General features: G+C 55.7%; 1 protein-coding gene across 3 annotated transcripts in view; it reads right to left on the bottom strand.

Moving 5' to 3' along the window:
* TP73 (tumor protein p73) overlaps positions 1-13,939 on the bottom strand; it is a 63,103-nt gene that overhangs the window by 36,623 nt on the left and 12,541 nt on the right. For 2 of the 3 annotated variants that reach the window (XM_011956841.1, XM_011956842.1), the window contains exon 1: positions 4,928-5,199. The exons of the other annotated variant lie outside the window; for it this stretch is intronic. In XM_011956841.1, coding sequence (XP_011812231.1) covers positions 4,928-4,966 — 39 coding nt within the window. In that variant the 5' untranslated portion in view covers positions 4,967-5,199. Of the gene's footprint in view, positions 1-4,927; positions 5,200-13,939 lie in introns of those variants that run through there. 3 annotated transcript variants of the gene reach the window in all.

Genomic DNA, 13,939 nt, shown 5'->3' with positions numbered 1-13,939 from the left:
GGAAGATAAGGAGTTCAGTTTGGGTCTAGCAAGTTGAGGTCCAACTAGGCTGGTGACTGGGGGGAGGCCCAATGGGGGACAGAACAAGGGAGACAGAAATAGCAGCTGGAGGAGGGTGGCAGGGGGGCCGGAGGCAGGCGTGCACTAGGCACAGCTGGCAGGTGAGACAGGTGGCTCCTCCGATCCCTGGATCTCCAGCTAGGACAACGGGTCCCTCCCCTGGCCCCAGATGGCCCGAGCCCCACCACTGCTTGGGGTCTTCCAGGACACAAGTCCTGGAGAGGATGCTGGGGGCTCCCTGGGCCATGCTCAGCTCTCTCCTGGGAGGACGCCGGGGGCCGCTGAGGCTGCACTCAGTGATCCCATGAGCCGTTCCCAGCTGGGCCCTGCCCTCTCCAAACCACGGGAACTCAGCAGCCTCTGGGTTGCCAAGCCCCGGTCCCTTTTCTGTTCTCCCAGCCGGCCCCTCGTGCCTGGTCTCTCCTGGCCTTCCAGGCTGCCCCTCCGCATCTCCCCCTCTGCTCGGTGTCTCGGATGTCAGAGTGCCCAGTGCTCGGCTCCAGCCGCTGTCTCTCCCTGCCTCCGTGCAGATCCCCCAGAGCCCTGACTGTAAGTACCCATGTCCAGGACTCCCTGGAGGTCGTCTCCACAGCCTGCCCGCCCACAACAGCAACTGAGTGTACACGTGGCCGCTCCTGCAAGTGTGGCCCGAACTCCTTACCCACCACCCATCTGGACCCTGCCAGCCTTTCCTGCCTCGGGGAGCAGCAGAGCGCCCTGCAAGGCTGCAAAAAGAACCTCAGCGTCTTTCTGGAATCCTCCCCTGTTCTTCCTCTAAGGTCGCCTTCAAACACGACCCTACACCTGACCACCACCCACCACCTGCTCTGACACACACAGGTCTGAGCCACCAGGTGGTCACATTTCTCAGGCCCCAGGACCACTGGATACCCCTCCCTCATGGGGCTTTGGGAACTGCTCGCTTGTCGTCCCCCTCCCTGCATGCAGCTCTTTCTCAGCTGTGCAATGGCTGCCGGGCGTCTCCAGCACAGCCAAGGCCACGGCCACGGCCATGGCCAAAGTCAACGGCCGACTACGGCGTTTTCACCCCTGCCCTGCTGCAGTTCTGCCCATCTCAGGGCAGAAAACTGGGGGTCCCCCCACCCCTCCCCTCATATCCAGCCCATCAGCAAATCTTGCTCAGTATCCCACAGCATTGCACCACCTGGCCAGTGGGCTGCCCCCTCCTCTGGATGGCCCCAGCTTGTGAGCGGCTCCTGGCCTCGGCCCTGCCCCCCTGTGGTCTATCCCCAGCACTGCAGCCAGGGGCCCTCCCAGAACGTGTGCCAGCTGCACCCCCTCGACTCCATAGCCCCATGTACACAGTAGGCGCCTAGTAACTGCAGCTTGCCGCACTGATTGGCTTTCCCCGGCCCCAGGGCCCTGTCCTGGAGGCCTGTCCTGCCCAGAGGCTTCACTTTCTGCAGGAACAGAGCGGGCACCGGCTCCATGGGGCGCACAGGGGGTCGAAAGCTCTGGACCTGTCCATGCACAGGGGTGGCCACGTTCCCGCAATGGACGGATGCCCGCTATGCGGAGGGGCAGGGTTAGAACAGGCCAAGCCCAAGGGTGGACAGCCCAGGCGCTGCAGCGAGACAGGCTGCAGCCCCTCCATACAGCGGGTGCAGGAGAGCCAGGGGTGTCTCCCATCACCCCGGCTAACCTCCTGAGATGCTAACGCGGAAGAACAGCGGCCCCAGGTGGAAGTGGGGGGCAAGGGGCCATGAGCTGGAAATCTGGGAAGTCAGGGAGACTCCCAGGTGTGGGTGGACAGTGCCCAGCTCCGACGTCTCCAGTGCTCAGCCTCCTGTAGTGGGGCCCCACTTGTCCAGCTGTTGGCTCCTTCCTTGCTATAGGCAGGAGAAGTGGGCAACGTCTCTGTGTCCACCTCAGGGTTGGGCATTGATCAACCCCAGTGTGTGGGAGCCACAGACTCAGAACGTGGCCTTGTTTGGCCAGAGCCACCATGGGGTTATCCAGTCCCCCATGTGGAAGGACAGTGTGGAAAGCAAGTGAAGAGCATGGCTGGGATTGTGGGAGGAGGGGCTGAGGCTGCATGGCTGGGATTGCAGGAGGAAGGACTGAGGCCGCATGGCTGGGATTGTAGGAGGCGGGGCTGAGGCTACACAGCTGGGATTGCAGGAGGAGGGGCTGAGGCTGCAGCTCTCCAGGCCAGGCCTCCCTGCGCCCCCATTTGCAGCAAGTAACCAGTGGCTCCCATTGGTCCCCACAGCCGAGCAGCTACGGTCAACTCTGTCCCAATCATAGAGGAGATTGAGGCTCAGAGAGAGGTGTCACTGTCCAAAGACTCAACTTGCAGGTGCCAGAGAGACAGACTCCGAGCCCACACCTGGAATCCTGTGCCAGGCTGGGGGCAATCGGTGAGCCCAGTTGAGGGCTCAGACAGTGTCCTGCCAACTAGACGCCTCTTCCCAGGGCCAGGCTGGCCCAGCGGGCTCCAGAGCAGCCGCTGTACTTCGATAGGAATGACCACGGCCGCACAAAACCACCAACTCCAATACAACTCGATCCACTCACTTTGGGTTTAAAACCCTTTGGGCTGAATACCATTTTCTCTCTCAAAACATGTTCCTGCAGTACGATGAGGTCATGAATACTCTCTCTGGCACAGAAACAGGGAAACTGAGTCGCCACCCAGCCCATTAGGATGGCCCCGCCTAGCCCGCCTCCCCCGAGAAGGAAGAGGTGTTGGAGACACGGCTGGCTCTGGGTACTGCCTCCACCTGCTCCTGGCACTCAGCCTAACACACAAAGGTGCCCAGTTGACACTTGCTGATGGGACAGATCAACAAATGAACAAACGAACCACAGTAATCCTCGGTCTAAAAAGAAACACAGTGATGGCACAGCGGGCCATTGCTGACGCCCAGGGCACCGGGCAGCAGCAGCCGAGTGGACACCAGCAGCTCCTGCAGGCAGAGAAGATCTGCAGGCCAGGGCAGCAGGGCTCCACCTCCCCACCCCTCCCGGGAATGGAGTCTGCGTGGCCGCATCCTCAACCTTGGTGGAGTCCCCCAGAGAGTCAGTCACATGGCGACATCTGCTCCATTCAAGGGAAAAGATTGTACCAGAGTCCCCCCAAGTCCCCAGGCTTCTCGGCTGGCCAGGCAGCGACACTGGCCTCTCCACCCGAGGCTTCTGGCTCCACCTTCGGTTCCAGGCAGTCCAGCAGCCAGGAGACAGCCCCTCCCAGCTCACGTACCTCCTGAATCAAGAGTCTGGGGGTACAAGTCTGCCCCCCCAGGAGCCCCAGGCCTGCTGTGTGTTTCTAATAGCAATGTGTTGGTGGATACACGTATCAGTGAACAAGTGGGTGACAGCCAGACAAGGGAGAGAGGGACACCCCATGCCCGATGTAGCCATTGCCTGCTCTGGGCTGCAGTCCCAGCACTGGGTTTCCGATAAAAAGATCACGCAGGCATGTGGAGAGGCCGTGGTGCCACCAGACTCGCGTGCATAGAGCCAGCATCCGGGCACGCTGTGGAGCTGGGTCACCCACACCCTCACCCACCCTCTGGGCCACACACACTGCCTCCCTTCTCAAAGCCTTGCCTGGGAACACATAGCCACAGGCACAAACATACATGTACCCATCACAACACACACACGGAAACACGTGAGCACCTACCCACCTAAATCACACAATCACCCCTGCAGTACCAATCCGCACACACGAACACACACCACAACACATATGCAAACGTGTACACACACACACACCAGCCTGTACACACACCCATAACACACACACATCTGCACATATCCTCACCTGCGTATTGCATGCACATCCACACTGAGGCACACACATGCACGCACACCAATACCCACCTGCCACATGCACACTGATGTGCACACTGGCGTGCACACTCACACACACCGCTGTCACACACACCCTGGTCACACTGCCCGGAGCCCACGGCTCCAAAGGCCTCTGTCCCTAGATCTTTGTGCCTCTGCATCCCGGTGCCAGCAGAGCTTGGGGGCACTTGGACTCTGCCTGCCTGCCCGCTATCCCCCACCCATGGCTGAGTTTCCCATGTGGCAGAGGTACCCACGGCCCCAGCTGTCTGCTTCCCTGGGAGGAGGAGCGGCCCTGCATGGAGCAGCTGTACCCAGCCTTCCACCTTCTCAATTAGCAGCTGGTGCCTGCCTGGCACCAGGGACTTGGCAAGTCTGGAAGTGAGGCCAGGTCCCCAGGACTCAGGTTGCAGGGGCCAACCACAAGCTGCAGGCCCTTCCCTCCCCTCTGCCAGGCCAGCTGCCCACTGCACGGGGGACGGCGCGCGAGAGGCCTCGAGCCCAGTTTGCTCCAGGTCTTGGCCCTGGAGCTCAGACCCACGCGGAGAAGAGCCCGTGAGGCTGACAAGAAGCCCGTCTGCCACTGCTGTCAAATGAGCACATTCCCAGGTGAGGGCGGGGAAGCTTCACACCCAAGCCCAGGAGCAAAGGTGACTTCCAGGGCGCACTGAGCTCCTGGCGGCTGCGGCAGAGCAGGGCAGCTCGGAAACTCTGAGCCTGGACCAAAGCCAAGGAGCATCAGAGACCCCCAGGCACAAGGCGGAAGCACCAGCAGCCCCATCGGCACAGACCCAGCCTCCTCTCCCTGGCTGCGGGTCCCTGCTCAGCAGGTGGGCACAGGCTGTTGGAGCCCGAATCTGCCCTGCCTCCATGCCCGGGACCTGCCTCTAGCCCCTCAACGCCTCCCTTCCTACCTCTGCTCACCCCAACCGGCAGCAGACACCGGGCCAGGAAGGCAGGCAGAAGGATGCCCCTCTGAACCCTCCACTGCAGCAAAATCCCCTGCAAAGTCCCCGAAGAGATCCTGCGAAGGGCGCGTCACACCTACCGTGGCCAGGTGCCGTGTGGGGTCACCGACGTACAGCATGGTAGGCGCCGGGGGGTCTGCACACGCCGGGGAACTGGTGTCCCGCGGGACGAGGCATGGGTCTGGGCGGCCCGAGGGGAAGGGTCAGGGTTGTGGCCGCCTGGCAGCGTGGACCAAGGGGGAGAGACTCGGCAGCTAGGGAGGCAGGAGCCGAGGATGCTCCGGAACATGCGGGCCGTTTGTTGGCATTTTCGCTTTTCCCATCTCCTCAGTTCTGTCAACTGGCTGAATCCAACAACAAAACCCGCGGCCCACCCCTTTATTCCTCGTGAGTATTCATCCAAGCCCGGGGCAGGCCTCAGCTTGCCCAGTGATGTGTTGGACCGCACCAAGGAGGCTGCGCGGGGAGGGCGAGGACGCCGGTCAGTGCCGGCTCCATAATTAAACCCACCAGGGCTCCTCCCGAGATGCTGCCTGCCTGGGGAAGGCTCGGGGGGCCTCAGGCCCTCGCCCAGCAAAGCAGCCTCTGTTCCCAGGCATGAGGGCTGAGCCTTGGCCCTGGAGGTCATGGTAGGCAAGGCTGGTCCACCCCAAGGGGGAGAGATGGTGTCGCCTCCCTTGGCGACCCAGGTGGGGCGCATCTTCCCCCTGCGTGGGGAACTCGGTGGTCCGCCGGGACCAGTCCAAGGCCTGCATGGAGAGGAGGGGCTCTCAGGAGGCTGCAACCCTAGACCCCCGAGGGAGACGGGTGACGGGAGTGAGCAGCCCTTGTGGGGCCTGCCTTCCACCGCCTGCCCAAAGCAGGGGTGAGTCCAAGAGCCCAGAGCCGTGTGTTTGGAGCCTACCCTGGCACTGTCAAGCCCCTAGGAAACAGGGACAAGCCACTGCTGCCAAAGAAAAGCCCGGTTGTGGGGCCCACTGCAGGCGTGGACGGCCTTGGCACAGCCGGTGAGGTGCAGTGGCGCCCACACCCGACGAGCGGGGCCTTTGAGGTGACTGCCACTCCCTGTCAGGCCGTCTGAATTTCCATTGTACTTCAGCCGTCTTTGGTACCAAGTTGCCCCTGGCAGAGGGGCCCGAGTCCCCCTGGAGGCAGGCAGGGCATCCATGCCCAGAGAAACCCGGGGACTGGGGCCTGCGGACCCGCACTTCCGGTCCCCAGGGCGCCGTGGCTCCCACGAGGGCTGAGAAATCCATGCGGGGACGTTCCTTCCAACCTTTTCCTGCCAAATGCCCAAACCACCTGCCTCCGTTCTCTCGTCTCCATCTCCCCAGCTTCCTTCCTCCCTGTCGTCCCCACCGAGAGCCGCAGGGGCCTCCATCGCCCCCCACCCCCACCTCTAGGAGAGCGGGCAGAGCTGGAGGAGGGCAGGGGAGGCTTGGACGGCAGCTGCCTGAGGAGCCCCGAGGACCTGCCCGGCCCCACCAGCAGGCCGGGCTGAGGACAAAAGGACGATTCCAGGTGCTGTGCCCCAAGGGGCTGGGGCCTGAGAGCCCAGCAGCGGGCGAGTCCTGGACGCCCACCTCTTCCTGTGGCCGAGGGTCTCAGCCCCCAACAGGCAGGGCGGCGGCACTCAGGAGAGAACTAAGAAAAAGACAGTTTTGTTTGGTAGACCAGGTTCAGGAAGGGCGTCTCTGGGAAGCCCCCTGCAGGGGATGGCTGGGGCCCAGACTGGAGGTTCTGGGGAAAGCAGCAGCCTCCTTGCAGGAGAGCCCAGGGCGAGCCCCCGGAGACTCCTGCTGGGATGGGAGATGCCCTGGGGTTGGGGGTGTCCTCTGCTTCTGAGCCTGTGACCCTTCTTGGGTTCGGGGTGGGCTCCCCAGGGATGGAGAGACACTCAGAGCCGGGCGGAGGCGGGGCCTGGGTTCCACTCCCCACCCCCACGGGGCACATTCCTAGCCTCTGCAGGCAGTGCCCTCACCTGCCAAAGGGAACGAAGGATGGAAAAGGAGACTCAGGCCAGTCCCGTGCGCAGGGCCAGACGGATGGTTTTATAAATAGCCAAAAGGAGAGCGCCAAGGGGAAGGACATGAGGAGGGAAGACAGCCTGGCTGCCTTCAGCAGGAGCCCCACCCATTCCCAGGGCACCGTGCCTGAGACCCCGCGTCTTTCTCCACCCTTACCGTCTGGGCTGCAGGGGTCACAGCGCGGCTGAGCTACATTTTTCCAACTCGAAAGCACCCCGAACCACTGGCCTCTGCCCCAGAGGAGCACCCAGCTTTCTGCAAATGTTCCCAAGGCCCAGCCTTGCAGAGGACAGGGACAGGGGACCTGGGGCCACCCTCCCTTGGCTTGGCCCTTAGCGCCTCCTCTAGGTTCCCTCCCAGCTGGGTCCTCCTTTCCGCTTTCATTCTGGTTCTGACTCACTAGGGATTCCACCCCACTGTTTCCGCAGGACCCTGGGCCGCAGGACAGGTGGGGAACCACGCTGCGGCAGCCCACGGTACTCTCCAGGCACCACGTCCGTGGAAGGGGTTATGTGCCAGAAGGGATAGGGGGACTTTGTCTTCTGGTGCCTGCAGAAGCTGCAAGGCTCTGAGACCCCGGTGTGGGTGGGGCTCACTTCCGCGCAGCCCCAAAGTGTTTTGTCACGAAAGCTCACCGAAGGAAAGGCCGAGTGGGGGCTCTCTGTGAGGGGGTAATGGGTGGGCTGGGGTCTCAGAGCTGACCATGGTGAGCTGAGCCCCCTCCCTACTCCCACGCCTGACCCCACCTTTCCTCCGGCTACAGATCTCCCTTGGCAGGGAGGGGTGTCCCTTCTCCCTCTGTCCGCCTGCTCCTTCCTGGGGGCCACACGCGCACAGGGCCGGGGAATGCCTCTCCCTAAAGTCACCAAGGCCTATCTGGGGTGACCTCTGGGGTCTCAAGCCGCTGGTTCCCGGGGCCCCCGGGGGTAGATCGGCCCGCCTTCTGCCCCACCAGCTATAGACCCTGCTCTGTGGCCCACCTGCCCACAACAGCTGTCGCCAGAGAAAGGCGCCAGGAGAGGCGGGAAGGGGCACGGGGGAGGGGCCAGGCCTGGAGGAGGCTCTAGGGAGGGGAGGGGAGGGGAGGGGAGCAGAGTGAAGGGGAGGGGAGGGAGGAGACAGCTGCCTCCCTCCTCTTTTCTCCCCTCCTGTGTCCTCCCTCCTTGCAGAGCATCCTGAGAGCCAGCAGGGGCCACAGGTCTCTCATTGCCCTGCGCTGGTTTTGTCCGAGGGGACGCTGGCGCTCAGAGGGGCAGGGATTCGCCCCCAGGCCCAGGCCCAGCACTGCAGAGACTGCTCGGGTGGGTCAGGGTGAGGATTAGGACCCCCGCCCCCACAGTCACGCCCACACTGCCTCCTCCCACCCTGTGAGCACAGGAGAGAGCTTTATCCTCTGCAGCTCTTCCCAGATGGTGTGGGGGTGGCCAGGGGAGGCCCCACCCATGGGGCATCCAGAACCCCATCAAGCCTTCCTCATGCAGGGAACCACCCGGGGCACTGAGAGGGCAGGGGCTGGGCCAGTTTTAGCTGTGGCTCCTCGGTCCACCCTCCCCAGCCCACGGGGAGGCCAGAGCCACCGGCTTCCCCCTGCTCTCTTCTTGCAGAAGGGGGGCCTGTTTTAGAGTGAGGTCCCTGTGAGCCACGTAGGGTCTTCAGGGACAGCCAGAGCCTAAGGCACGGGGCAGCTCAGGCAGGAACCGTGCTGGGCAAGGGCAGCAGGCCCTGGTCCCAGATCCTTTCCTAGGCCCTCCTGGCTCTGCTCTTCTGGTCTCTGAGGGAGTAGCTTTCTTAAACACAGGGCCTCCCCTGCCCTCACCCTCACACCTAGCGTTTGTCACATGCTCCCGATGGGCCCGGCACCACTGGACATCCTCAAACCAGTGGGTGACTTGGAGCCTCTCAGTAGCGCCATTTATAGACAGGAAACTGAGGCCCAGAGGGCTACATAATTCTTTAAGGGTTGCCCAGCTCAGAAGGGAAAGGGTGGGTCCTGAGCTCAGCGAATCTGGCCTCGGAGCCCCCAGTTACACCCACCTCAGCCTGCTGGACTTTCTGGGCCATCTCAGTCAGATGGCCACAGTGACCACGGGGTCTGCTTCCTGCTGTGGCCACACAGAGCTCACAGTCTCCCCAATAAGTCTGTGGCCTGGGACTCCTCTAAGGCCCACTGAGGGTTCGACTGCTCTTGTCCACGCCCCACTCTCCTGAACCGCCTAAACTCAGCCTCCTCTGCAGGGGCCAGTGTAGCAGGAGGGTTGTCCGAGGCCCACAGGGTTGGGCAGAGCCGGCATCCAGCACCTGGCACCCCAGAGGCTATGCCACCTCCCGAAGTACTCTCTGCTCTGCTCTGGGCTCCTACTGAGAGAAGAGAGACAGACCCTCTCATATTGTTTTACACTCAGTAAAAAAAAGAAAAGCGAAACTAAAGTCAGGTAGCCCGGCACCTGGGAACCAGACCCGAAACCGAGGAACCAGACCGGAACCAGGCCTGGGCCTGCCTGACCTAAGCCTGGTAGTTAAAATTCGACCCCTGACCTAGCAACTGATACTATCTACAGATTATAGAAAGACATTGTAAAACTTCCCGGTCTGTTCTGTTTCACTCTGACCACCGGTGCATGCAGCCCCTGTCACGCAGACCCCCTCAGAGTTGTGAGCTCTTAAAAGGGACAGAAATTGCTCCCTTGAGGAGCTCGGCTCTTGAGACAGGAGTCCTGCCGATGCTCCCAGTTGAATAAACCTCTTCCTTCTTTAACTCGGTGTCTGAGGAGTTTTGTCTGTGGCTTGTCCTGCTACATTTCTTGGTTCCCTGACCGGGAAGTGAGGTGATTGGCGGATGGTCGAGGCAGCTCCTTAGGCAGCTTAAGTCTGCCCTGTGGAACATCCCTGCGGGGGACGCCGACCAGCCCGAGTGATGCAGATCCTGAGAGTGCTCCCGGGTAAGCATTTGCCCTGGTGGGACACCTCCCCAGAGCAGTGTGTGGCAGGCCCCCGTGGAGGATCAACGCAGTGGCTGAACACCGGGAAGGAACTGGTACTTGGAATCTGGACATCTGAAATATGGTAAGGCTAGTCTTGAGAAGTTGCCCACTCCATTTGAGTGGAAGCATGGCCTGATTACCCACGGCGTGCCTTTATCGGCACTTTGGTTTTGGTTTTGGTTTTGGTTTTGACTTGGTTTGAATTGCTTGACAGGATTGGTCTTGGGAACTTTCCTACTCCATTTGAGTGGAAGTGTGGCCTGATCGCCCACGGTGAGCCTGTACCGGCACTTTGGTTTTTGTTTTTGACTTGACTTGGATTGTTTGATGCTTTGGTTTTGGTTTTGACCTGGCTTGGATTTCTGGATATTCTGATTTTGGTTTTGATTTTGGTTTAGTATAAACTGCAAAAGTGTGCATGTGCCCTTTTTACCTGTTCCTTGTTTTGCAGTGTGTGTGTGGTGTGAGCGTGGTGTTTTGTCTTGAAGAAGCATGGGTCAGGCACAAATAAGCCCACCCTACTAGGAACTACGTTGAACAATTTCAAAAACAGATTTAAGAGACTATGAAGTACTATGACACCAAGAAAAGTTAAACCTTTGTGTAAGATAGACTGGCCAGCATTAGAGGTAGGTTGGTCATTAGAAGGAAACCTGGACAGGTCCCTTGTTTGAAAGGTATGGCACAAGGTATCCTGCAAGCCAGGGCTCCCAGGCCAGCTCCTGTATATAGACACTTGGTTACAGCTGGTTTTCGACCCACCACCCCCAACACAGAGTGGTTGAGAGAACAGCAGCATAAGCAGCTGGCAAAGGCAAAGAAAGACCAGCAGAGAGAGAGAAAAGAAAGAGACAGACAGAAAAAGAGGCAAAGAGAAAAAGAAAGAGACAGAGAGGAAGAGACAGACAAAGAAGGAGTCAAGGAGAGAGAGAGAGAGAGAGAGGCAGAGAGAGAGAGGAAGAGACAGAGGCAAAAGGGAAGTCAAAGAGAGAGAGACAAAATCAAAGAGAAAAAGAAGACAGAAAGAGATATACAAGTAGTGAAGAAAAAAAAGTCATCTATACCAATTCTAAGTTAATTTGGACAAAATAAGGTCTTACTAATAGCAAAGGATAATTAAAATCCCAAACTTACAAGGTTTTCAACAAAAGTAAAGTTTGCTAAAAGTTAACAGTGTATCATGTATTATAGTAACTTCTATTTTTGTGGTCTTAGTCTAGTCCACAGACATAAAAAAAAGTTCGCTTTGGAAAAGAACGGTTATCGTCTTTGAAAAAAAGGGGGGGGGGTGGAACTTATATAAAAAGAGTGTTATATGGTAAATTCTTGTACTGAAATAAATTAACTGGTTGTTTAAAGAAAGAAATGTTTGTAATAAGTCAGAAAGTTAAAGCATGTCAAAAAATTGCCTGTAAAAGTCGTGAAACAAAAACAAAAGTTATAAAAAAAGTGTGTTAAAAAAGAATTTATGCAAGAAATGTTGTATAATTTAAAAGTAACTAGGCCTCCTGAATGCAAAACTTAAAAAAAAAAAACCAGTTTATGTGCAAGATGTGTAAGAAAAGTAAAATATACCTTTGGTAAAAGAATTATAAGGAGGCATAAGAATATAAATTTTTACCTACATTGAAAGGTTAAAAATATGTATATTTTGTTTTAAAGGTTTAATCAAGTTTTAAAATGTTAATTGAAAAGAAAATTATGTGTGTAAACATTGGCTAAAATTAAAGAGGTATCATCCAGTTTTTCTGTAAACTGGACATTAAAATAAAAGCATAGCAGGTTTTTCTTAAAGCACCAATCTGCTCTTTAGCAAAAATTATAAAAGGTTAAAAAGAGTCTATAAAATCTTACGTTATGGTCAGTCATTAAAAATTAGATAAATATGTCTACAAGGTTTTATTAAAATTAAGTTTAACATTAATAACACGCTAATATAAAGATAAAATTTAACTTATCTGGTATAAAAATCAAACAAAAAGCATTATTAAATATAAAATAGTGTTTAGCTTTCTTTGGTCTAAAAATTAATAAAAATAGGTGCTAAAGGAGATTTCTCAGTAAAAAGGCACTAAGGACTATAAAGTCCAGTCCATTGCCGAGGTCCCCACATTTAAAACAAAAAGTCAATTTCTTAGAAATTATATAGTTGGTTTATCTTCCATTTTCCTTTCCCTCAAAACGAAGTCTTTTAGCACATGTACCACTCCTAGAATTTCCGGTAAACCAGCACGAGCCTGAAGATCACATTCTCATTGAAAGGTAGAAAGAAAAACTTGAGCCAGCCTGGGAAGGACCCTACCTGGTGCTGCTAACCACCAAGACTGCCGTTCGTACAGCACAGAAGGATGGACTCGTCACACCCGAGTCAAGAAAGCGCCACCCCCTCCAGAGTTGTGGGCCATAGTCCCAGGGGAAACCCTACCGAACTAAAGCTAAGAAAGATCTAACTCTTTTCATCTATTCTATTACTCTTTCTTCTTTCCTCGTTTTATTGCTGACCATCTAGTTATTAACATAACCAAGTCAATTTTGCCTCAAACTATTGCATGTAATGCTTGCCTTGTTATATACCCTGTAAGGACTTGCCAAGTCAAAGAGAGCTTTCTACTTCAGAAAAGTACTTCTGTCCCTCCTGACTCTCTTCAGACTAGGCATTAGTAAACTAGGACCATTTAATCCGGGGAGATTTCGATAAAGACCCCAGTGCCAACCAGGAGTCTTGCCCCCCAACATAGAGCTTTCATGCCATAGTTGGTACAACATTCTGTGGACCACTAAAGAGCAAGGATGGACTGCCCCAACTGTGTTTTGTAATTTCCTAAAACCATACATTAATTTTACTAGAGGGTCATAGAAGTTAAAGACTTAAAACAAACTTTAGCAACTAAGACAGGATATCAAGATGCAAATGCCTGGTTAAAATGGATCAAATATTCCATCCGCACGTTAAACAAAAGCAATTGTTATGCTTGTGCATATGGCAGGCCAGAGGCCCAGATTGTCCCCTTTTCACTAAGGTGGTCCTTCAGTCGACCAGGTGTAGGCTGCATGGTAGCTCTTTTCCAGGATTCTACAGCCTGGAGTAATAAGTCATGCCAAGCTCTCTCTGCTATATCCCGAAGTCCAGCACCCTGCGGGTCAGCCCCCGAAGGCCATCCAGCCTCCGTCTCCCAACGCTAAGTTCACTTCATGTCTCTCACAACAGGGAGGAGACTTAGCACTCCTTGGAGACCTGAAAGGATGCAGTGAGCTTAAGAATTTTCAAGAGCTTATCAATCAGTCAGCAAGGGTTCATCCCCGAGTGGATGTGTGGTGGTATTGTGGTGGACCTTTACTGGGCACTCTGCCGAATAATTAGAGTGGCACTTGTGCTTTAGTCCAATTGGCATCCCTTTCACCCTGGCATTTCATCAACCAGAGGGAGAAAAAATAAGACATTGTAAAGTGAGAGAAGCCCCTTATGGGTCTTTCAACTCTCACATCTATTTAGATGCAATTGGAGCCCCGCAAGGAACACCAGACCATTTTAAAGCTTGAAATCAAATAGCTACAGGATTTAAGTCAATATTTTAGTGGGTGACAGTTAATAAAAATGTAGATTGGATAAACTACATCTATTACAACCAACAGCAACAAGCTTTTCATGAGTTAAAGAAAAACTCATGTTGGCCCCAGCCCTGGGGCTACCTGACCTGACAACACCCTTTACACCCTATGTGTCAAAAAAAAAAAAAAAAAATGGCAGTTGGAGTTTTAACCCAGACTGTAGGGCCCTGGCCAAGGCCAGTGGCCTATCTCTTAAAACAACTAGATGGGGTTTCCAAAGGCTGGCCCCCATGTCTAAAGACCCTGGCAGCAATGGCCCTGTTAGCACAAGAAGCAGATAACTCTTGGGCAAAACCTAAACATAAAGTGCCCCCGTGCTGTGGTGACTTTAATAAATACCAAAGGACATCATTAGCTAACGAATGCTAGACTAAGTAGATACCAAAGCTTGCTCTGTGAAAAATCCCCCCATAACCATTGGAGTTCACAACAACCTAAACCCCGCCCCCTTGCTCCCAATATCAGAGAGCCCAGT

Source organism: Colobus angolensis, unplaced genomic scaffold (assembly GCF_000951035.1).
Source record: "Colobus angolensis palliatus isolate OR3802 unplaced genomic scaffold, Cang.pa_1.0 Scaffold426, whole genome shotgun sequence".
In the NCBI taxonomy this organism is placed as follows: domain Eukaryota; kingdom Metazoa; phylum Chordata; class Mammalia; order Primates; family Cercopithecidae; genus Colobus; species Colobus angolensis.
Note: the sequence above shows the minus strand (reverse complement) of the source record. Positions and strands in the feature narration are given on the sequence as shown.